The sequence below is a fragment of the Oxyura jamaicensis genome, chromosome 7 (assembly GCF_011077185.1).
Source record: "Oxyura jamaicensis isolate SHBP4307 breed ruddy duck chromosome 7, BPBGC_Ojam_1.0, whole genome shotgun sequence".
Taxonomy (NCBI): Eukaryota; Metazoa; Chordata; class Aves; order Anseriformes; family Anatidae; genus Oxyura; species Oxyura jamaicensis.
The window spans coordinates 15283295-15308421 of NC_048899.1; the positions used below are offsets into that span (position 1 = coordinate 15283295).

General features: G+C 39.9%; 1 protein-coding gene across 5 annotated transcripts in view; it reads right to left on the bottom strand.

Moving 5' to 3' along the window:
• Positions 1-25127, bottom strand: part of INO80D (INO80 complex subunit D) — a 50140-nt gene that overhangs the window by 19384 nt on the left and 5629 nt on the right. For 3 of the 5 annotated variants that reach the window (XM_035331855.1, XM_035331852.1, XM_035331851.1), the window contains exons 1-6: positions 24307-24572; positions 16069-16164; positions 15716-15962; positions 9436-10184; positions 6159-6267; positions 464-688 (exon numbers count right to left, since the gene is read on the bottom strand). In XM_035331855.1, the coding sequence (XP_035187746.1) occupies positions 464-688; positions 6159-6267; positions 9436-10184; positions 15716-15933 (1301 nt within the window). In that variant the 5' untranslated portion in view covers positions 15934-15962; positions 16069-16164; positions 24307-24572. Of the gene's footprint in view, positions 1-463; positions 689-6158; positions 6268-9435; positions 10185-15715; positions 15963-16068; positions 16165-24306; positions 24573-25127 lie in introns of those variants that run through there. The other 2 variants (XM_035331854.1, XM_035331853.1) reach the window with 1 other exon arrangement.

Consider the following 25127-nt stretch of genomic DNA (forward strand, 5'->3'; position numbering starts at 1 on the left):
GACTTTATAAAAAAAAAAAACAAAACAAAAAAAATGCTGTCTGAAAAAAGAAATCTATTGAAGCAGGGAACTAAAGAACCAGACTTGGTCACGCTCTAAAGAACTGGACTTATTAAAGTACCAGATATTTGCAGCTAGCCAAAATACATAGATTAATTAACAACAATAAATTTTAGCAGGCCACTAACTTCTCTCATGACATTTCAGAAGTCAGGCCCAGCTACAACTGAACAAACATTCCACATTTTAGAACAAAAAGCTGAAAAATGCCTGTCTGCATGGAAAATACTGTATGCCATGTTTATTTTACCCTGCAGGCACACATTTATATGCCATGGCTGTTCTGCCTTGTGCATGCCTACCAGTTTCACAGTTCAGCATTTCAGCTGCAGCTGCTAGATACTCTGCCCATCTTCACCCTGCCCTGACCCTGGCTTACTGCAGTCACACAGGAAGGTCTAACCTGGTACGAGCACAGGTCACTCTCTGGAGCTCTTGTATCAGTTGCCCGGCACGCTCCGGCTCTCTGCTGGCCGCCTGCAGCAAGGCTTTCCGGAGTGTGTGCCGGCATTTCTTCTGGCGGGATTCTGCCCGCTCCAGGCGGCAGAGGTGCTTGTATTTCTGCTGAAAGTAAGTGCAAAGTCTGGTCACCCTGGAACTCCTGTCATCTGCATTGTCATCATCAGACCTGGAGGAGGGGAAATAAAAACAAAAGGGCTTTCAGAATTTTTTTAAGGAAGTTGATTTGTCAGTTTAACAGAACTTTAAGCTGGTGTCCATCTTCTAGCCCACAGTCATACAAAGACTGGTATCAGGCAGGGATGCTCGAGAAAGAGTAAGAGCAAGATCCTTTTTGAATTCTAAAGGTACTCACCCTTCTTAGTATGTCATTATTAGAGATTACATCAATTTATCATCAAGCCTGACACATTTAAATGTCTGGAGCCTGCTGTTCAAAAAAAAATCTATACTGTTAACCTTTATTTACTGTAAATGTCTCAGCAAATGAGACAAACTTTTAAATCAAACTGCAATTAATGGAGAAGACAAGGGTGGGGAACTATGCAGTGGAAATTTATTGAAGAAAGGTCATGTGGAGAAGATAGTCAAATTCTAACAAGTACCAAAACTGCTGACCTTTACCTTTTCCAATTCCTCTTACTTTGCCAGGCAGTGTTTTCCCTTCTAAACCAAAATACACTCATACAGCCAACATGAGGCTCTACACACTCACTCCCTCTTGCACTAGATATATACCAATGGCATGCACACAGCTGTAATGGAGTTCCTTCAGCCTTCTTATTAAGAAGTGTTCAGAAAGCATCTCTCGATTTTATCATCCAAACTCAACCCTGCAACTTTCACAGTCAAATGAACGTGGACTGATATCCCAGTTCCATCACAGTGAACTGCAAAAATGATGTAAGGGGCAACACCCATTTGGGACCAAAGTCCCCATAATTCCACCAAACTGTTTCTGAGACAGTTTAAAAAAAAAAAAAAAAAGTGGGGGGAGAGTGATTCAAGTACCAGTGATTACTTTCTAAGGCGATTTTAAGACAGTTGATGCAGCCTTCCCCTTGCTCCAAGGTTAAACTTGAGTTATCCTACAGCCACAGAGAATAAATTAATGTTTAATTCCAAAGTTACTGAGGAAAAAAATCAGACCAGTGCTAAGCAATGATCAGAAGGAGGACTGATCCCATTCTTCATTTGCTTGAGAAAGCCTTTTCCCATTTATTTTGGCTTTCTGAATGTTCAGGCACATATCAACAAGACCATCAAAACCATGTCACCATGTTCGTAATAAATAAATAAATAATCGCAAAACAGAATGAAATTATCACTGGGACTTGTTAAAACAACAGGGTCCCTGAAGCTGCCAAGCAGTCCTACACACCAAGCATTCATTTGCAGAAAGATGCTCTTGTTCCCAGAGCAACGGAGTGAGCTGAGGCTAAGTGAGGCAGACTTTGTTCAGTTTTTCCTTTAAGTTTTTCCTTATAGAAATGAAGAACATTTTGCTAACTTTCCTATCTGTAAAACAATGGAAGGGCAGGGGTGAGAAAACAAATCCAAACAAACAAAACAAATCCAAGGTTCCTACTGCAGAGCTTGGCTGGTGTGACTGAGTGAACTGACATCCAAACCTGCACACAGCAAGGCAGACCACAACTGGCTGATAGCAGAAGGATGCAAAATACCAGCTGCGATACTTAGCAAATAAACTAAGATCCAGAGCAGCAGACAAAACAGCTGTCCCTGAAAGGCAATATGACTAAGACCTACTTTCCTTTGTGGAAAATCTTATTCCATACACATGCAGGCTAAATTTAAGGGACTATTTAAAAAAAGGCATTCGTCTTCACAAAGACTGCCCACAAAAACTCCACAGGAGCAAACACTGCCTTGGCATAAACACACTTTTTAAAAAGTTTTATGTAAAGCCAACCATACAACGTATTTTGCCTGTTAGAACAGATTACAGATTATTTTCAGAAAGCATAAATTGCAAGTAATTAACCTCTGGAATAAAATGCTAAGCAGTAAACATAACCTGTTAAAAGTATTTAATGTATGCAATATTTAAAATATTGAAGAAGAAAAGAAAATATACTTTTAAGCTCTCTTAGGAAAGAATGACTACTGGGAAAATCAACAACAACAAAAAACCCACAGCCTGATTAGAAAAGTTTAATTATGTACTATTTAATAAAGATTTTCCTTCTTTTAATGTAGTAAAAGAAAGCAAAAATATGGATGGGGTCAGTTACACATAGACAGGTCTAAGGTCTTAAATGTTTTACTGTCTGCTCTGAGACAAATTACTTAAAGAATTTTGCAGACATATTAATTTAAAATATGGTTTTAAAAGTTAATTTGTAGTTAAGAAAGGAGTATTCCTTAGGAAAAAAAGTGTTTCCTTTTTTGAGGGAAAAGTGGTTTTTAATGCAAATTTGAGACCTTTGACCTGCCTCCCATTGAAATAGACAGCAGTCACAGTATTTTAATGTATTTTGAACTGAAATTTATGAGATCATTTTAAAAAGCAAGATTGAGATATATATACAAGACAGAAAAAAAGTCATGCTTGCAACAAACAAGGATTTATTTCAAGGCTAACAGCTTCTAAAAACCTATTCTGAATTTTCTTTCCAGGCCAGTTAGGTTAACCAAAACATATTTATCTGCAGGTTCAAAGGGACCTAAAAATAGCACAATGACACTTTTTTTTTTTTTAATCCTAGGCAAGTATTGAAACCGAAAGATACTTTTTACTGCTGTCTGTTTATAAACAAGTTTACCAACTTCTATTCAGCCTACTCTCTTAAGGTGCATATATAATTTGTGAAATACAATTTAACGTGTGGCATTTCATTTTTTTAAAGAAAACTGAAAATGCATGCAAAATGCTTCTTCACAACCCTTCACTTTAAGACTGTCGTGTGTAAACATCAAGGGAATTATTGCTGACTTCATGAAGAAAACAGGCAGCGCAACGCAGCAAAAGGGTAGAGCGAGCAGGCGGCACAGCGACAGCACTGTCAGGGGAGCGGGAGAGCAGTCTTTCCTTTAAAGCTGTTTGTTTCCCAGTACTTTCTAAGTTTCAAGACCCTGTGCTGGAATCACCTGGGGGGCACCCTCCTCTCTGGCCAGAGGGAACAAGTCTCATTCCCCCACCGATGCTGGCATCCCCGCCAGCGCGCTGCCTGCAGCCAGCCCCGTGCTGTCACTCCCACTGAAATGCCTGCACGTGCCTCCAAGCACTGCCGCGTGGAGCCCTGCCTCTTTTAAAAAATAAAATATTGAAGGAAAGAAGAGTGAAAGCAAGAGTTTGGCCTGTGTTTCCACAGATACTGATCGCAACAGTATGATTTTTATAGATTAAAAGGGCCAGAAGGCAAGCATACTCAAAACATTCCTGTTTGTTTAAGCCTTAATTTTAAACCGATCTGGTGATTTTCTGAGTTTAGGAGCCGCTGCGGTATCACATAAGAAGTCCAACAAGAAGTCAGAGGATTCTGGCCATTATCACCCAACCAGAAATGCTGAAAACAAGCTGTCCGATAATGCAGAAATGAGCTGTTCGCTTTCTTCTTCTAATCTGCTCTAAGAAGCATTCCTCCTGCTATCTTTTGCGGAGTCAAATGGAAAAGACCACAAGAGCAGACACAAATGAAAAAACAACTATCTTTTGCTACGGAAAACAGTAAGTATCCTGTTTCAGGTACCTACTTTCAGAATCCAAAGGCTTTGGTAAACCATTTCCATTGCTCTCCTGGTAAAATTAATCTCCAGAATTCAGAGTTCTAACAAGTCATTGGATGACCAAATTAGGAGCAACTAGCTAATCTGTACTGCCAGATTAGCAAAACAGAATCATTTTAACAAATCAAATCACCGAAGAAATAGTTTGAACTAATTCATCTTCAGCAGCAGACAGACTGTAGTGCAAAAACGTCGAAGTAAAACATTGCAGGTAATAACATTCTCTTCAGTAGCTTGTAGAATAGAAATAAAAGTTTTAAAAGGCTGGCGTCAAGTGAGCGTGTCTGTGTTTATTCATAAAATTAGGAAAGCTGCTGAGGAGCTAATACTGGGCAGACTGAAGTACAAAAGCAGCTGGCATTATACAAAAATGTATCCATTGTGATCAGTTAATAAAGTATTTAATTGAAGTGCATAAAATGCCAGAATGGAACAGAAAATGTCAAGACAAGGTATCAGTATGTGAAAACGAGGAAGAATTCAAAGGAAGTTAAGACAAATAGAAGACAAAACACACACAGATGACCTTTAGAAGTTGATGAAAAAAGAGGGATCTATGGAAGAACCAGATGAAATGTCAAAGAGAAAAGAGTGTAAGGGAGTCATTTGATAGATATATCTGCTTTGAAAATTATCTGTGATTTAAAAGATGAACTGAAAGTTTGTATTTTCCCAAAACATTTTGGTTCAAAAGTTACCTTTTAAGTAAAAATAATGTTTGTTATAGTTCACTCTCTGACTACAATTCCCTAAAACCAGTGGTCTTTCATAACTGCAGAAATCCTTCCTTTAAAAAAAGAGAAGTAAAAATCTACACCCTGCTACTAGGCTTTGATTCGCTAAAGGCTCTTAGTACTTACTATCTCGGTACCTGTCTTGTTAACTGAGATAACAGCTCCCTGGTTCACCTTGTGGACAATCTTTAGAGATGGTTAGAAGTTCTGGTGAATTTCAGGATTTCCAGTTAATCATGAGAATAATGACGTTAAATGTTACTTAACTGTGATATTTAAAGATTCAACAAATGGAAGAGAGCTGTAGTCCATTTACACAGTGAAAGAGAACCCTGTTATAGAAACTACAGTCAAACCTTACTGACACCCCCATTACCTTTCATTATCAGTTTATTTACAATACCATGCTTAGGATGCTTTGCTTTAACTTTGCACCTTAAAATTTATATTAATAGAGCCATGTATTATCATATCCTGGTGTAAGTCTCATGGTTTATCAGAATAATTGTAACACTGCAAGCCTTTCCACATCAGCTGCTAATACTTGCTCTGTTTATCCCTTCAGTCACATCACTTCCTTGCAGTGCTCCGAATTATTTGACAATACTTATTCAATTAAATTCAATTCAATACTTATTAATTAATAAAAAAAAATATTATACCCTTTAAAAAGACACATTGAAGAAAATATCCGACCCAATTGGATAAGGAGTAATAAGTAAATTACTTATTAAAAATTACTTATTAAAAAAACTCCCAATAAGGAGTAATAAGTAAAATGCAGCAGGTTTACTACAAACCAAACACAACTCCCTCCACTTGGTTACAATTCAGGAAATATCTCTACTCAGCAAGGCATGCAAGTTCATGAATAAACTTCACTAAACTCAATTAAATTTAGGCAAATAACCTTGAAATTCTTTCCTGGTGTACCCTTCTAATAGCAGACTGCACAAAGGTCTCTAAGTTAAATGAAAGCTGGGACTGAAGGTGGAAAGCTGTTTTGCAGCTCTTACAAATGAGTCAAACAATCCTTTGTTTCAGCAAAGCACTTAAACAAGTGTTTGGCATCCAGTGCTTCCACATAAAGTAAAGCTCACATTTACATGATTTACTGCATCACAGCCAACGTGAATACTGAAGAATCATACTCACTCATGTCTTTCATAGCCAAGGCTTTCTCTGATAGACCACGCGACCTGGTAAGGGGAGGCTTGCTCTGAATCCTCAAACTCCTCTCCACTGTCTTCAGACCAATCCAGCCCTAAGAGAATTGAAAACATGAAAGCTGGATGAAAAGTATATCCACCTCACACAACAATCTGAGCAAACTATGGCATAAAGGACAAATGTGTAGTACAGTTGCAGACAATTATGCTTCATTAAACATATAACTTCATCAATTACACCGGAAAGTTATTGTAGCAGCTTCATTGTGGTATGCAAATGGCATGCACTGATTTTAATTTTTATTTTTTCCAAATCTGAGTTTTCCTTTTACAATTCTAATTGGCCATAAGCAGTGAAAGCAAAATCACTAGCTTTCTTAAGTACAGAAAAATATTACAGCTTCCGTAGCAAGCACATGGAATCTTTAGAACTGAGGTAAGAGAGAAGCCCCTGCCACAGAGAACTGACTGCCTGGTAATTTTTAACGCTATATGATCTAAATAGGTCAATTCCGTTTCTGTTTATATTCTTACCACTGCTCTGTGCCAAAACACTTAGAGAATAGGAAAACTGTAAGACAGAGCAGCATGGACAGAGAGATAAGGAGCTACGCAGGATGTCTCTCTGCTCAGTCTTTGTAATTGCCTGCAAATGCATATATTAGCAGGAAAAGAGAACTACAAAGATATGTGAACACTCAGGCACTTTTACAGAGCGGCATGCTTTTGCTTAATGATGATTCAGTAGGATCAACTCATTGTCTGCACCAGCCCCCTCTGTTAGTTAAACTAACTGGACTCTGTTTCTGGCTTTCCTGCTAAGTTCTCATGTGAAAAATTTTAGCTGAAGCATCATCTTTTACATTTTTTCCTACTCTCTCCCCCCCAAATCCAATGATACTCTAAGCAATCTCTTGCCATTGGTGGGATAAAAATCCTGTAGCCACTTTTACAAACCATCGTTACTGCTTTTTCACTTCCTTGTATGCTCCTTGAAAACAGAGCAGCAATTTGGACAGAATTAAGGAGAAGAATTTTTACTGAAAATAAACCATACAACTATTTCTGAGATGATTCTGAAGTCAGATGCTTTCAATTTGGGAAACACATCAGTACTTGGTCACCTACTTTTCAAGTTAGAGATATACATACACATTTGGAATACAATCATCAAGAGCCCCTCAAAAAAGAAGCAACAGTAACACTAATCAGAAATGCAAGAAACCCTATTTTTCAGTCATATCAGCATCCTGAAAATACCTTCTTAGTTCTTTTTTTTATTATTATTATTTTTAAGATATGCATATCAACTAAATCATTTCAACACATTTGATAAAATGCTAGAATTATACTTTCAACTTAAATGTTTTCTACTCTACCCCCATCCATAAAGGAAGGGAAAAAACTTCATCAGTGGATAAAGACTTCACACAATAGATACCATGTAATAAACTATTTACCCAAAGTTTAAAAACAAAAATCAGAAAGTGGGTTCTTTTGCTTCCAATGGGCACTGCAGAAATGAAGGAATAAAATCTAATCCAGACTCAGCAATACTTACACTGAAGACTGCAGCTACATTAAAATCCAGTAACATGCCCCTAATAGAAAGTACACATAAAACTGAGTGCATATCTTTAAAGATTCTGTGCAGCCATCTCTAGTGCTACTCCATCATTAAACAAATCCTAAATTTTTCTGAACTGCCTAACTAGTCTTTAATATTAAGGCATATTGTGAAGAAGTAACACATATATTTTCCTGGTCTGCCTTGTTTAATACATGAATTCTGTTACTTTGCCAGATAGGAAGTGTTCCAAGTGTATATATTCATTTTCACATTTATTGTAGCATGGTATTTGCATAACTCTTCATTTTTAGGTCTAATCCATTTTTCTACTAAGCCTCTTTTTTTTGGAAAACATATTCCATTCAGTACAAAAGTCACTTGAGAATGTAAAACATTAAACACAGAAAGTGATCTTTCTCAAGACACAGGTCACTTTTTAAGCTATTTGGGTCTGTGACACTTGAAAGTGCCTCTAGACTTGCCATTCCACAGAAGACCTGCATTACATAGAGGACCATCAAACAGGATTTCTGAAGAACAATGTCCTTTAGAGAATGCTATGGGATGCTAATTATCTTCTAAACAAATAGTCAAGCTATCCCATGAGTGCCAAAGGGCAGATCTTAACTGCAAATTAAAAGAAAGGTTAATTGAAATAGCAAAAAATACAGATGTTTGCAATGAAATAAGATGTTATATGAAGTACTTCCAATTTACTTGAAGTCTTAAAAAAATATATCAACACCCACAAATGCATCATAAATGGCATTCCTGCTCTAATATCACACACTGACCTCTATTTCCCTTTTTCCTATCAGCATTTAACTTGCTAGGAAAATACAATCTAAAACTAAGCAGAAAAGTATGGTAACTCTGGAGATTGAGGGAGATGCAAGGACTGCCAGGTGTACCTAAGTCTGCATTCATAATCAGACAAATAAGCCCTAAGGTCAGCTGCGTTTTTTGAAGCTTTGTAGAGCACTACAGCCATAGAAGCAGGTTGACCATTTCCACTTACATTTTGCAAGCAACAACTGATTAGCATGGTTTCTAGGTAATAAGAAAGGAGGAGACTATTTCTGCACTGATATGCAGACAAGACTCCACCTCTCCAATTACCTGTATAACAGCACTGCTTTCCTGCCTGGCACAAAGACAGCCTTGGGCTTTTGTTAGCCAAATTCCACATATGAACAGGCCCAGTCAATAAAAACTCTCGTGTTCCAATTTTCCTAGCCACGTTAACCAGAAATTTAGATCTGCACAGAACGATGGGCCAATCTCCAAACTTTTACTTGCACTTATTTTGTAATCTGCACTTGTCATATATTTAACTTTCAATCTAATCTTGTCCACCCATGTAGGTACAGTCTGCACTACACCTTTACTACTGCAGTTGCAAACCATCCATACAGTGCCTATGTCATCAAGTAATGTTTTTCTATACCACAGCTTGATTTCTCTAGTGGTTAACGGGACATTAAGAATAAACAATTAAAATGCCATAAATCGTATATGATAGATCCAGGCATTCCCTTCATAGCAAACAGGGCTAAAGAAAACATCAAGAGTTCAGGTTTATTTTGTAAGGACCACACGTGAAAACAGGACGGAGCTAGGAAGACATTCCTCTTTTGTGTTCTGGTCTCAGGTTAAAAAAAAATGAGAGGCAGTGCATTTATTATCTACCCACCTAGATGTGGAAACAGATCAGTGTCCAGCTGCTGTTTTCGAGTGCACAGTTTCACCAGTCTCTGTAGCCGGCTCATGCAGGATGAGTGCGGAGAGAAGGCTGTGGCTTTCATTAGGACCCGATCAGTCCTCGGAGGGTCCGTGACCGGAGCCCTAGCAGGTGGCAGGAGGGGCAGAGGTCTCTTGTTAGACAACTGCCGGGCTTGTGCTATAGTGTGTGTGGTGGGTGCCACTCCCTGCATTGGTAGGCTGGTGTTCGGAGGTTGAGGTGACTTGCAGACTAAGCCCTGCGGTAGCCCTGTCGGCTTTAACGAAGCTGATGAAGGTTGCAGATGGGAGTGCTGCTGCTGCAGAGGCTGCTGCTGCAAAGGTGCAGGAAGGGGGCTAAAGTGCTCTTGGCGAACTTTTAAAATCTCTGTCTCTCTCTGGCGCTGCCGGTTTTGAGCCAACTTGCTCTGCAACTTTTTTCTCACTGTTGCCCCTTTCTTTAGGTCATCATCCTCCTCGTTGAAAGCAAAGGGGTCTTCTAGTTCTGCCTCCAGGTAGTGGAGAGGAAGCCTAGCCCCTGGAGGGGAGAGGGACATCCCATCCAGCCCATTGGGCATCTTCAAGGCCAAGGTGGGCACTGTCAGACTGAAGGCCATAGTATCCATCTGATGCCTGACCTTTACCTCCTCTATGGGATCATTCTTTTTCTTCCTCTCCTTTTTCGGTATAAAGCCAAGTACCTGCAGGTGGCTGTTGCAGTACCTTTGTAAAGTAAAAGCAGACAGTTCTTAATTCAGTTCTTGTAAGTAACACCTAAAGAAAACAGTCCACTAAGGGAAATCCACATACAACATGAAAAATTCATCAAAACACAAGGGGTTTTATAAAAAGTGTACACGGTCACTTCTAATACAACCGATGATTGTGGTGTTCCCAACCTATAGCAGAAAACAAGCTTTTACAAGTGACAATCTGAAATCTTAAGATATAGAAGTATTCACTGGTTATTCGTAATAGGAGATTCACACACTGTATTCAAAATATTTACTCTCTAGTCAGGTAAATACTCACAAAACAAAGTGAACAAAACATATGGCCTGATACAAACACAGTAAGAACTCAAGCCATTAATTCTGATCATACAGAATCATTTCAAAAGCTCCCAAGAAAGAGTACAGGGAAGAATACTTCTTTCATTTGGCTGTCCTTTCACTGGAAGTAGTTAGCATTTTCATCAACACCCACATCACTCTTATGAATCCCAATTGTAGTAGGGAGCAGTTTCTCACAGGAACAATCCCTCTGGAGATACCTTCTTGAGAAGGGTCAATACTTGCTCTTTGTGAGCAAGAAGCTTAAATATTAAGTCCTGTTATAGTAATTTAACATAACAATTTTGTAGCCAGAGGATTAGCTGAATGTTCTTCAAATAAAAATTCAGTTTAAAAGAAATTATCTGTTCTTGGAAAATGTTTACACAATGCCAGGAATATGTATACATACAATCCACAAATACAGACTTCAAGCTTCTCTAATATAAAAATATTTTAATATTATAAAAAAAAAAAAAAAAAAAAAAAGAAGAAGAAAGCCTTTAAAAGTTTGTTACAATTTATAGACTCAGATAACATACTAAGAAGTAAACAATTAATTTTTGTCTGGTTAAAGCAAGCAGGCGTTAGAAATACAAGAATCACAATCTGATCCTTTTCCTGCCTCTGTAGAATGCCCTCAGCAATCAGGCTTCTGCTCTTGCAGGATCCTATTTACAATCTGCAGCTTATAGCAGAAAACAATATCATGGTATTTATGGACAGGATAAGGGAATATCCATGAAAGTATTCCGAATGGAACAGAATCAAATAGAATCTCCTGGTCTTCATGGAGAGAAAACAAACAAACAAACAAACAAACAAAAAACTCAAAAGTCCAAACCAACTCTCCAAAAGGTGTAACACTTTAGTTTAGTAACTTTCAATTTGTTGTCCCACCCCTAAAGAAGCAATGTGTGAACTGCTTTTTTAAGGGTCCATAAAGGTAAAAAAGAAAAAGTAAATTCTTATGTGCTCTTTAGCAATCTCCATATATGTAGTTTCTTGAAGGATTCACACCCGTAAGGTTTTACAGATCAACAAATGGCTGAAAAACACTACTACATATTACTGTCTAAATAGTTACATTACATTAAGTTGTAAGTAATAAATATATCTAAATGAGACAGGATGAAAGCCAGCAAGGAATGGTGTTCTTATTAGATCAGACTAAAATACTGTAAGGTCATACCAAGAGGTGCACTTTTAAAAATTAAATTATGTAATGAGGTCTCAATAAAACTTCCGTTAAATTCAACAACACTATTCGCGTAATTAAAATTAAGCATTTTCTTAATATTTTCTTTGAACAAGACTGAGATCTGTTAGAGTAGCACTTTTAGTATGACAGAAGAAAAACAACATACAGACAAGAAAAGCACATTTTTTTCCCTTAATCCAATCAAAAAAAGTTTTGATCAATTTGAATGTTTTTCTTATATTGTTCAGAACTTAAATATCTCCATGCTGTGTTTGTGCAGGAGTGAGAAGGTAAAACTATAAAAACCAAAGCAAAAGCAAAATACAGAAAAGGTGAATAAACCCATGAAAAGGTAATTAGTTTATCATCCTTCTCTGAGTTTTAGGCTGTTATGTGTTTTGCTTGTTTGTTCTACCCTAACAGGATCATTTTTATATAACAGAGAATAAAGCTTCAATTCTTACAACTGACTGTGTCTCATTACTGAAAGCCAACGATATCTTACACAGGCATCACTCCTGGACACAAATCTATAGATACCGGACTACAGCATAAGGAAAATACAGATCACACACTTGCAGACTCCAGTACCCACTGACTTGGCTCTGCATCAATTCCCTGTTTTCCAGCATAATCAAGGCTGATACACTTTGCCCACCGAACTAAAAGGAGCAGGAAGAAATGGGGACTACGTCTTCTCTGGGTAGCTCTACATGCAAGCACCTTTGGCTAGGCATAATTTACGGGGGCCAATTCCAACTTGCCCTTGCCAGACTCTGGCTGGTGCCACGTGGAGCCAAGTGGGCATGCACACTGAATTATTTCCCTGTCCTGCAGGCTCCAAGGCAGCTTTTTAGCTGGCCCTGGCCCAAAATGGCTCTGGCTTTACATGGTGCTGCAGAGCCTGGTGCAGATGTCAAGTGGCTCTGCTGGAAGCAGCCAAGAGCCAGCTGAGTTGAGGCAGGAAGTTCTTTGGATCAGAGGTAATGCCAGGGAAACAGCTCATGCTCTGTAGAAGACAGACTACCAGGAAGACTGACTAGCTCCTGGAAGTAGCACAGTGCTTTCCACATGGCTCTGAGCTAGAAGCCCAGGAGGGCGAAGCTGGCCCTGCACAGAGACAGTGCTGGTGACCTGCCATAGTGGCACAATTTGTCCTTTCTGTAACCTGCCGGTGAGTTATTCTCAGCTGACAGCACCATGCTGAGTACCTAATACAGTTTCTTCCCCTTCCTTATTCAGCGCTAAAGGCACCTATTCTGGTACAGATAAGGTCAAATGCAGTCAAAAGATACTGCAAGAGCAGTGGGTTGATACCCATTAAAACCATCGTAACACAAAGCTCACAAAAGGTGATGGGCCATGAAGGCAGCAGCTGCACAGTTTCCCACATTATGGGGAAGTTAAGAATCCGGAAAGTAAGGTTTTCTACCTACATCTGCATCATGCTTCGCAGTACATCCCAGGTTTGTGTTGGGTTTGGCCACTTATTTCAAGGAAGATCTAATTAAACTGGAGAGTAGCTTGCATGTTAACAAAATATTTACAGACTCGCTTGAAAGAAGACAGATAAAATTATGTTTAACCTACCTAAAGCATAACTCTATAATAAAAAAAAAATTGAACAACTTTATTATCTATGTGTGTATTTGAACAAGAAAAAATGAGGAAACGTATTCAAGAGGAAATACGGATTCATAGCCCATGTTAGTTTATGTTCTTTCAAAGCAAAATAGTGAATAGAGAAACTAGACTTCAAATAAGGCAATGAAGTCATGCACTATTAATGGATTTAACTTGCAGAATGTTAATGGTTAATAAGAAGTTTAATAATATAACAGAATATTAAACATCGTCGTGGCTAGTGGCATCTCATTTGTCTGGGGTCAAGGGATAATTATTTTTAATTATCTGTGGAAAGACTATGAGGCTTTTGGCATATAAATGCATGAAACCTGTTAAGACTTTTTATTTTTCATAATCTTTAAAGATATATAGGAAGATAGCTGTCAGAGCATCCTACAGTCTGCTTCTGATCATGTAATTACATGTCTGAAACTGACAAAATGACCATCTGACAGAAAACCTGTAAACAGAAACTCAAAAGCTGAGTGAAGAACTCAGACAGAGCAAACATTTTTATATTGAACAGAGTGAAAAAAGTCTCCTAAGAAACACATACAGGTTCACCTGCCAAAAAATAAAAAATAAAAAAAAATGTTTGGAGCAGCCACCGTCTTATCACTAGCATTCATCAAGTTTTATTGTTAAAACTAAACTCTGCCCTGAGAAGCAGTCTTTTAAAATATTCTTTCAAACTATCACATCCTCTCATTTGAAATTAAAAGTTTATTTTCTCCTTCAGACACCTGCTGTCCTCTTCAAGTACTGTAATGTGACACTCGACATGCAGTTGAATTATTCTAATATAACATACACCAGATGTCATGACCACACTTCACTTTAACTTGAGAAAAATCAAAAAGAACAAAGTGTGAACTCGATTCAAGGTGTAAAGAAAAATCTCAAATTCCACGGGAACATATGAGACCCAAAAAGTGTCATTAAGCATTATCATTTCTATTGTTTTTAAGTATGAATCCTTGTAAACAGCAACTCTGGCTGAGTCCGTTCTTACATTAGAAATTACAGCATATTACTTGCTCTAACAATTTCTATGATCATTTTTACAAGCTTATTTCTAAAGTGCCTCAATTGTACAGCAGCAAAGAAACAGTCACCAACTGTCAAATTACAGCTTAAAGTTATTCATCTTGTGCCATTTGAGCATTTGCCCTACAGCTTTTGACAAACATTCATGTTTTTTTTCTCACTTCATCAGTCTCCTCAACTGAAATGGCAGGTGAAGTGCAAGTTAATTTAGAGCACAGTCCAACTGTTATTTCAGACAAGAGAGGGAGCTGTGAGCTGAGAAGGAAGTTATATGTAGGGCACAGTGGGAACACTGCTAATAATGCAAAAGGTTAGTGAATGGCAGCTAATAATGTGAAAGGTCAGCAAAGAGTGGTTTGGTTCTTTTTTGGCATATTTTGTTTATATTTTAGCTTTAAAAAATTGTTTCTAACAGAACAAACCTCAGGTAGTTAACAAACACATTAATTAAATACTGTGGTACTGGCAAAACCTGCAGCAATGTCTGAAAATTTAAAGTCATATTTACAAGCCAAGATCAGAAAAATTCTGCTATTTCACCCCAAGCAGCACCAATGAGATTTGCATTCAAAAAGTCTTAAAGAGCAAGAAAAAAAAAGCCCTCGAGGTTACACTATGGGCTGCAGTTCAGGAAAACTTGTTTGAATTCCCAGCTCTCCAACAACTTCAAGCATTATCTCTCACAAGCCATTTAATATGTGGGCACCTCAGGCATCTTCATTTGGGCAGGGAGGAGAGAAAGAGAGGAAGCAAAGAAGAAAGGGAGTGAACAGCACTTTCACAGCTGGCTGATTGTTATCAAGCAGTCTATATTTTATTCCAGTAATACACCACCACAGATCGGTACTAAAGCAAGATCGCTGAACTGTAATTCTGCATTCGCCCCTGTGTGTCACTGCTCCCTAAGCCCAGAAGGTATGCACTTTTCAACTGTTTATCCTGAAAAAGTAGATGAAAGTATGCTTTTGCCACAGCTGGCTAAACAAGTGGGCCCTTTTAAGGCTGACATGGCAAATTAGTTAGATCAGCAGATATTGTGTAGCAGGTTTGATCCACAATTTATAGTGAATCTGAGTGAAGCAATTAACTCTTCTGAAAACTTGGGAGTAAGTTCCTTAGGAGTAAGTTACTGCCCCCTTTGTGTACTTGACACGCACTGAAAATAAAAGTTTACTGGTCTTACAACAAAACCCTCAAAGAAACATCCTGGAATTCAATTCACTCAAGCCAGTTCCTCCCTTATCCTGAAACCAGTCACAGTCTTAAAAGGAAACTTATGCCTACGTCCCAGCCACTTCCCACATCGCAGACAGGCAACTGCCACTCACCTACGATCCTCAGATTTGGGGATAGGGTTGGTGCAGCGTTGGCTGTTATACTTGGCCACATATTCACATTGCTTGAAGGGGGCAGTCTTGTCCTCCAGAACGTGTCTGATACAGAAGGCGTAGCCGTTAAGTCGCCTCTGCTTGCACAGTTTGGGACTATATGAGCACAAGGGCTTATTGTCAACCTCAGAGAAGTGTATGTGTTTGCCTTCATACATCACGTGACTCTATTCCTTGTGAACATCAGCTGAAAGAAACAAAATATTAAGAAAAATCACATAAGGAAAAGAAAATGCATTCAGTTATACACCGTGTATTTCATGTTGGTAGGAAGGAGGGACCCAAAACAATACCTGATTTTAAATCTTCTGTATCATATCAGTGTTAAGAGAGAGCCCCAAGGACACCACTATCCTGGAATGATGATGAATCAAGATGAAGCAGATTGTCTACGGAAAACATCAAAAAGGTCAAAGTCAGTCAGAATACAACAGACAGGATCATCCTGCTTAATAAGTAAGTGGCCAGAAGCAGCCACTTAACCTGTGATTCAGGTAGCATCCAATAAACCAAATTCATTAGCACAACAGTTTTCAACTAGCAGTCACAGATCTCTGGAAACTGTAAAATGAAATTATTGCGGAAAAAAGGTTTACCATCACCTTGCTTAAACCTGCTAAAAAAAAACTCCACTCATCTACCATTAAATTACTAAGAGCTAAAAGCTGAAAAAGGTTAAGCAACAAATTAGATCACCTGTTTTCAGGAATCATGTTGAATGCTGGTGTAACATTAACCCATTTGATCACAGAAACGTTTTCCTTCAACTATCTTTGCCTACAAAAATGCTGGAGACTATCTTTGCTCTACCAAATATTAATTTTATCATGCAGTGCAGGATTTTTTCTGTTTAAGCTGTCTTTATGACACCTGGTGAACAGAATTCACATCTTAAAGTTGCACAAGCTTTCGCAAGCATCAGTATGAAGCCCTTCCTAAGGTCATCACAATCCTTCAGAGTTTCACCTACGTTGTTGTGCTTGTTTTTAGGTAAATGCTTGTTTTTAGGTAAATGCTGCCCTTAATGATTACTCCCATTGACCCCAGGAAGGCTGAAATGTCATTTCAGCAGGAGGCTGTTTTCTTCCTCATTGCTCCAAAACAGATTCCCACAGTGCAATGAAATACCAAATTCATGAAAACTTAGGGTACTCTTCACAGGGATCTCCTGGAAAGAGTCCAGCGGAGAGCCACAAAGATGATACAGGGCCTGGAGCATCTTCCCTATGAGGAAAGGCTGAGAGACCTGGGTCTGTTCAGCCTTGACAAAAGGAGACTGAGAGGGGAGATTGATAAGATATCAATGCTTATAAATACCTGAAGTGTGGCAAACAGAGGGATATGGCCAACCTCTTTTCAGTGGTTTATAGGGACAGGACAAGGGGTAATGGCTGCAAAATGGATCACAGGAAGTTCTGCACCAACATGCAAAAGAACTTCACGGTGAAAGTGATGGACCACTGGGACAGGCTGCCCAGGGAGGTTGTGGAGTCTCCTTCTCTGGAGATATTCAACGCCCATCTGAATGCCGACCTGGACAGCCTGCTCTAGGGAACCTGCTTTGGCAGGGGGGTTGGACCCAGTGATCTCTTGAGGTCCCTTCCAACCCCTACAACTCTGTGATTCTGTGATTTTCCACCACTATGCAGTCTTCAGGAATCAATTTTTTTAAAACACACACACACAGAAAAAAGCAACAAAGCAGCATCAAGTAATATTTAACAGTACACACAACCTGCAGCTCCTCTGCTAGAGCCAGCTTAGCCTGCAAAAGGCAGCTCTTATTCAGAAAGGCCATCCTGAAGCACAGGAATAAACTCTTGAAGATTGTGTGTTCAGTACAGTTCAGTTTCATATGCATTATAAGCCAAGCAAAGGAACACACATAGAGGTGATATTCAGGAAATACGTAGTAAATGAAAGATGTGACAAATGCACAGATTGCCACCTCAACCAACTTAGTTATTCCTAAGCCCCCAAATGGCAAGGGAAGGGAACCTACGGCCTTTATAGAAAAGATCCTGCTTCCTCTGGTGAAGGAACAGGACTTCTCTCCCCACGGCATAAAAACACCTTGAGAAAACAATAGGTACCACGGCATTTGGGAATCCAGGAAAGTAACTTTAAGTCACTACAGCAAAACCAAATGCCCTAACGTGCCTCTAGCAGTAAACTGCATAAACCAGACACTTCTATTAGCATGCATCTAGCTGTACAGCCAAGACAGAAGCACTAAAAGTTCAAAGATACACTTAACAATTATTTAAACAGTTTTATAAGTACACATGCAGCACACACAGCATGCTGATTGGAGACTCGCCACAAAACGTAGGTGGCACAAACGCCAGCAACCTGATTAATCATTTGACAATAACAAGGATCGTCCTGTGTTTCCTCTTCATACACAGTTCCCTTTCCACACTCCAGGGCAGGGGCCTGGCACTTTGTTTACACTGAACAGCCAAAACACAAGCTTGGATATCAAAAACAGTTCCCATCACCTTTCCCTCCATGCATGGGAGCACAGGAAGGAGCAGACTACACAAATTTGAAACTGATCATTGGAGTATGGCCCTTCACAACATATTCACCCTACAAGCAACTATGTGAAAGAAAAGAAATCCCACAGCCTAGCAAGAGGTGGTGACCTGGGTTTGGGTCCCAAATGCTTGACAAACAGCTCTCTCCATTACTATGGTAGAGAGAGTAATCAAATGGGTCTTAACTAATTGCATCTCTTACACAGAGTGAAACTGACAAAGTCTTTTGCTCTGGAGTTTGCTGCTCTCAACAGCTACCCAAAGCTTGTATTTGTGACATACCGGACAGGATGAAAAATTTGAAAGAACACCTGAATCTTGCAAGGATGGGGTGATGCACATGCTGCTCTCTTTCTCTTGTGTTTACCAGCACCTTTGAAGCTACTGCTATTATGCTTTGTAGAGTTTTTGACTGATCAATGACCTCCTTCTCTTTTGCACAACACAGCAATATTTCTTGCCTGAAGGTTATCAAGCAACAGACTAAAAAAAGAGTTTTTCAGAGCAGTTCTGAAGTAAACTACAAGAACCAGGTGTCTGGGGTTCCTAAGTCAGGTTTCTGAAAGAAAAATAAACTGCAGTTCCCAGCCACTATAATCCTGGATTTATTCTTGTGCCCCGAGTCTTATTTTTGGATTTAGCTAACAATTAAGTCTTATTTTTACACTTAACTTGACTGTGTCAAGGAAGGCACAGTATTTTCCATCTCACTTGTCAGAAAGATGCAGGACACAAGTATGATGCCATATGAAACATTTAAGCAAAAATAGTAACAGGAATCCTCAGGGAAGCCAATGAGCTCAAACATGTATTTGGGGTCTATATATACACTAAGAGAAGCTCATAAAATTAAAAATATTAAAAATATTAAAAATCCTGATAGGAATCAAACAGTGCAACTACAGAGTAACGAACAGAAAGAGAGCTAATACACCTGGCAGCCAGTGTTATACAGAAAAACTACAGCAATTCTCTCAAACTGCAATGATATCTTTATTGGCAGACACCTATACAGACCTCCAAAAGACAGCAGCACTATGCGGACATGCTGCCGGAGACTGCTTAGAAAAGTCTCTTTTTTAGTTCCATGCTACATACATATACACACACACAAATACAACAAAGACTTTTTAATCTATCAATTCTGATTTAATCTGATGTAGTATTTTATTTCAAACAAAATAGACAGGAGTTCTAAACAGAGCTTTTTGCTGCTACACAAAAGTAGCACAAGCATGGAACAGGCACATGTCGCCTAACTGAAGAGAACTGAAACTACACTTAGCTAAATAGTGGGTGGGGGAGAAATTATTTTTGTCCCACAGGATTCAGTAAGAGATGACGGAAACATGGACTTCCCCTGGAAAAATCAAAAGCTTAAGCAGCTGTACTTTGCTGCAAAAATATCAGGGCAGAAAACCTTTTGGAAGTTGTTTTGGGGTTTGCAGTTACACTCCACACTGAAGCTGTAGAGAGGCTCAAAACAAACACAATTCATACCTGCATGTGCTCGCTTACGCTGGCTTTAGACACAACTCATGAATGAGAAACCAGAGGCTACTTCTTGAGGAAACTACATTTTCCTTAAACTGCTTCTAAACAAATTATTTAGAGAGTCTGAAGAAACAATGCAAAGAACAGAAGAGAACCCAGAAATCTGTCATTGCCGTTTGTCATTGCCAAATGACGGAGGTAGGACATGAGTGACACTGAAAAAAATGATAGTGGTAAGGGATAAGGTGAATACACAACAGTCATGTACCAAATCACACAACATTAGAACTAGGGGTACTTGAGAAAGCTAGATTGACTCAAAATATATTAAAGAAATATTTCTATATTTTTGCTGCTCACAAGTAGTGAGTGAGCTGCTGAACTTCCTGTCACGGGAACCTATGGAAGCAGACAGCATCAGCAGGTTCAGAAAGGCAACAGAAAAGCTCACAGATAATGGGGACATAGAAACAGATACTAAAGGAAATGGGCAGTGATATACTTGCTAGCACGCCTCATTTAATAAATACAGATGCTGGAGGAGAAAGAAAAAAAAAAAAAAAAAAAAGTTAAAAAGCAGCTGGGCTTTCATACTGTCCCTAAATAGCATCAGTTAGTCCCACTGTCCAAGAAAGAACAGTGGGCTAGATCGACCCCGATCTTTCCCAGCAGGGTACTCTTTATGTTCTTATAAGCTTACCCCTAACATTTGTAATTTGATAACATTAATTTCTCCCCTTCTCCCACTTTTTATATTGGAACAGATGACTGGAAGATAATCTACTTGCTGTGGTAAAAGCCCTATCTGGACACGTGAAGAGCAACAAATTGATTGTCCTAGCAAGGCTTTCCAGCAAGGACAGGCAGGACCCAGAGTCACACTCTGTGACAGCACCACTTTGAGCAGAGCTACTTGCCCTCCTGAGTGCACCCACTGGTGGCCTGTAAGACAACAGGGAGCGGTTTGCAAAGTGACTGTGAAAGAGAAGTAAAAGACTTAAACACACAAATACACACACCTGTGCAACTGTCAGTGCCTGCTGCCAGGCACTGGAAGAAGCCAGCTCCCAACTGCTTTTAGCACTCCCAAAAAGGCATAATAGTTTTCCTTGCAGTGCACATCAACGCCTGGACAACTAATCTGTAGCTCTGCACTCCAAGTACCCTCTCCTCAAACAGTTAAGCAGTCCTTTGGAGAGGTCAGGAAATGCTGTCACAGCAAACTTTGGGGAAAAATCTTTGCTAGATCATACAGAGTATCAGCATCATGTCACACAGAAATTTGGTACCCTGCATCATCAGTATTTTACAGAGAAGTTAATGGCTATTAGAAAGCCTGAATTTTTTTTTTTTACAGTCCCAAGACCCAATCGGTAATCCCAAGAAAACCCTGTGTAGAAAATAATTTAAACCATGTGGGTTAGACACACTCTTAAATGTATGCTCAGAATTTGACATTCAACCTAAATGAGACCCAATTTAGGCAATGGAATCCCCAAATGCGTTGTAAATTGCAACACAATTACACATCCGTGGTTAAAAGATGTATAATTAAGAGGAGAACTTAGAGGCTCACAGACTGCATCCAAATAAAAGTCATGACTAAAGACATCTCAACTGTGTTGGTTCGAATTTCCTAACACCAGTGCAGATTTAATGCTGTATTGCTTGGTGTGTTCATGAGATTTCACATACAAGGTACAATAATCTACACATGCTTCCAAAACCATCAGCCTGAGGCTAGAAAGCAGAACTTGGATCTCCCCAAACTTCAGCTTTTCCACAAAAACAGGCAGCATAAATAGTAGCTTTACCGATTCCTCAATTTGACCAAGATAGATTAATTAATTCCCTGTGTTCCACTTGCCTGACCCTTTTGCTGGGATGAACAGCAAATATATGGATTTTAAGGTGTTTTGGCAACATGCAATCTAATCCACCCAGAGATGAGCAGAGACCATTAAAAAAATAATGACAAAAAGACACACATTTAAAGCTACCTTCCTGTAAAACCTTCTCATCAGTACTAGTAAAAAAATATAAGAAAAAAAGCAAAAATACTTATTTCTCTCTCCATTTCATACTAGACAATGAGCATCTCCTGGGAAGAGCTCTGTTCTATCAAGAGAAGCTACACCACAACAAATTGTGGTCAACATCAACGCCACAAAGCTGTAACTTCTGTCCCCATCCTACGATCCAACCATAACTTTGGCTTAGCTCTGGTCATTTAACAACTCAGACCTCTACCATGCTCAGCTACCAAACCGAGCCTGCTGTAATTCTAGAAACAAAACAGTCTTATTAGTAAAAACATCCAAAATGAGACAAAAAACACTTGGAAGCAACCAAAGTCAGCTACGTTAGTATTTATAAGAGACAATTTTATTAAACAGAGCAAAATCCTTGTTCAGTAAGACCTCTGAAGAGCCCCACACAAGTAAAGGCATTGCATACATGCGCCTGTACCCAGACAAACTGATCTACCTGCAAGACCAAGGCACTTAACATATAAGATAGTACAAGACATTTTTAGTTACCAATTAGAATCATATTTTGGACTAATTCTGCATGTGAAAATCTACCTAGGAAGACAGAAGCAGCAACAATTGTCCTCATTCTGCCTTTTTAGAAAGCTTCTACTCTGCAAAAAGGCAATTTATATTGCATAAGGATGTCCAATATATTTACAGAAAAGCAGCACTACTTTTTTCAGCAAGATCAACAATATGAACTATGCTTCATAATATAATAAATACAGAACTAAATTTTAGTATTATTCCTAATAATAACTAAATAACATATAGACTTGTAACAAGTTCCAATCAACAGCAGGAAATATATCTGGGGGGGGGGGGGGGGGGGAGGGGAAGGCAGTTTCTATTCCAAACTGACCAGGCTGTTGTTTTTGTTTTCCTATACAATGAACTGCAGCAGGCAATTTAATTTCACCTGATTCACCCATCTGATAAATAGTACCTTAAATAAAACGTGACAAAGACAGCCCAAAATCTGAAAAACAACAAGATTTAAGACTGCAGGAATTTAAGAAACTTCAAAGGATTTCTTAGGAGGAAAGATGCTCAGTAGGAAGATGTGTAAGAGAAAACCATAGCTACGAGCACACTCCTATAGATTTCAATAAAACACTTCCTAAATATGGTTATTCCTGGTCTAAGTAAGGCTCCAGACTGGTTCCATATCACTGGAAGTCTTTTGAACAAGGATTTCTCTATTTGACCTGACAGTCTAAGGCCCCAGTCCTGCAGTCCTATCCACACAGGCAGATTTTCATGCTTGCACAGAAACACGCTTATTTCAACATGGCCATAAACAAGACCAGGGTTTGCCAGGGAGACTGGGACTGCAGAAAGGCCTTCAGATACAGCAATAAATGGAAAAATTAGGCAATTGCAACATCACAAAAAATGCACTTTAAAATGTTATCTCAAAATATCAAAACCATGATCCAGAGAGAAATCAGAGACTGAAACATACCACAGCATACCTTGCATCTGTACTTGAATTTACAAAAAAATAAAAATAAAAAATAAAAAAGCCTTAAGTCCAAGTCTTTTATTTATTCAAATAACAGATAACCTGTACTTGCATATGAAGTTAAACAAAATGCCTTAGCCTTATTTCTAGTCCCAATGGTGCAAAGACAAACAAACTCATTTTCACACAATACCAGAGTATCATTCTTGCTTCAGCGGGAATACTCAATAAATAAAATAAAGCAGCAGAGCTCCTCACAGAGCAGCCTTTTAGCAGTTGTAAGCTATCAAAGTTTCAATATGGTATTACAATAAATTTGTACCTCCTGAGGATCTACCATACTGCGAGAGCATGGTACATGCAACTCTGTAGGACCAGGCCCTACATAAAACTCATTCATTCATCATAAAAGTATTGAAACATCAAAATTACTCCTACTAAGTAAATTTGGGGTTGCTTTCTGTAGGCTATTTAGCTTTACAATTAAATTTATCTTACACGCGTATACATTACAAACAAATCACATAAAAGGCTGAAGGTGACTGCGAAAACGTCACTGGACTGTGAGTGACAGCTTCATGCAAAACATTAGTGTTAGCGTTTATCCATCACCAGCACACCAGCACCTGGTCAGTTAGGTCTTAGTATGATACTCTGACAGTACAACGGTGCCCACAGAATAGGACGCTCAGCTGTAAGGGAATGATGCATTGCCCTAAATTTGCCAATTTTAAGTATACCAATCCTCAAAAATTGAGAGCATCCTTAAAATAAACCCTCATCATATGTTGTTAAGTAACAAAGTTAGAACTAACTATAGATCTACATATTTTAATCAGATGGTGTAATATAAGGCTTTAAGCTAAGTGTTACTGTCATTCCCCAAATTTATTCAAGGTTACTTGTACAAAGCAATTAGCCTTCTAAACTAAAAGACGTTTTAAGGAACATTTAAACCAAACTACACATCTCCAGCTTTAGAAACCAGAGCTATTTCACCTGTGCTGGGTGAAGCGTGTTGGCTGGCTTTCCAGTGGGCTCACTTCACAACTACCAGACGTTCCTTTCCCTGAAAAAAAGCATCCTTTCATTTCCAACTACCTGCAGCGGCACCAAGTAGGCAACTCCTGCCCCACACCTGCCCCAAGGACAGACTGGGCCCCAACCCATGCTGGGACCCCTTGCCACGTTTGGGGATGCGGGACAGGGGCAGAGTCCGAACTCCACTGTGCCCTGGTTGCTGAGGGGCCTCGAGGGGAGCTCCTTCCCCTGCCGGGGGGGCTGTCACCCCAGCCCATTCACACCCACCAGCCCTAGTAGGGCTCGGGGTAACAGGGGACCCCAGGCAGGCCTGGGGCAGCCACCAGCCCTGGCACATGGCAGGGCAGGGAGGCGAGGCTGAGCCAGCCCCTCGCCCCCGGCCCTTACCCCCGGTTTTGGGGGGCACCCCGGCGTGGGTGCACAGTACAGGGGGAGGGCACTGTAGGCACTCTGACGGCCTCCCGGCAACCCCAAAAAGCCCCCCTAACCTCTCCCCCAAAAAGTTGCGGGGCGAAACCACCCCGGGCGAGGGGACACAAGGGGGAGGGGTGAGGGGGGGTCGAGGGCAGGGGGGGGCGGCGGCCGCGTCCCGGGGCACCCCCGGCCCATCCCCGCGGCCGCCGAGGCGGGGGCGGCGAGGGGGGCGAGCACCCTAAAAACGCCGAGAAACTTTCCAGGCCGCGGCCGGCGCGGCCCCGCACGCCCCGCGGGACCGGCACCGCCTCCGCCGCGGCGGCCCCGGACCGGGCTAGGGGCAAGGGTGCCCCCCACCCCCCCCC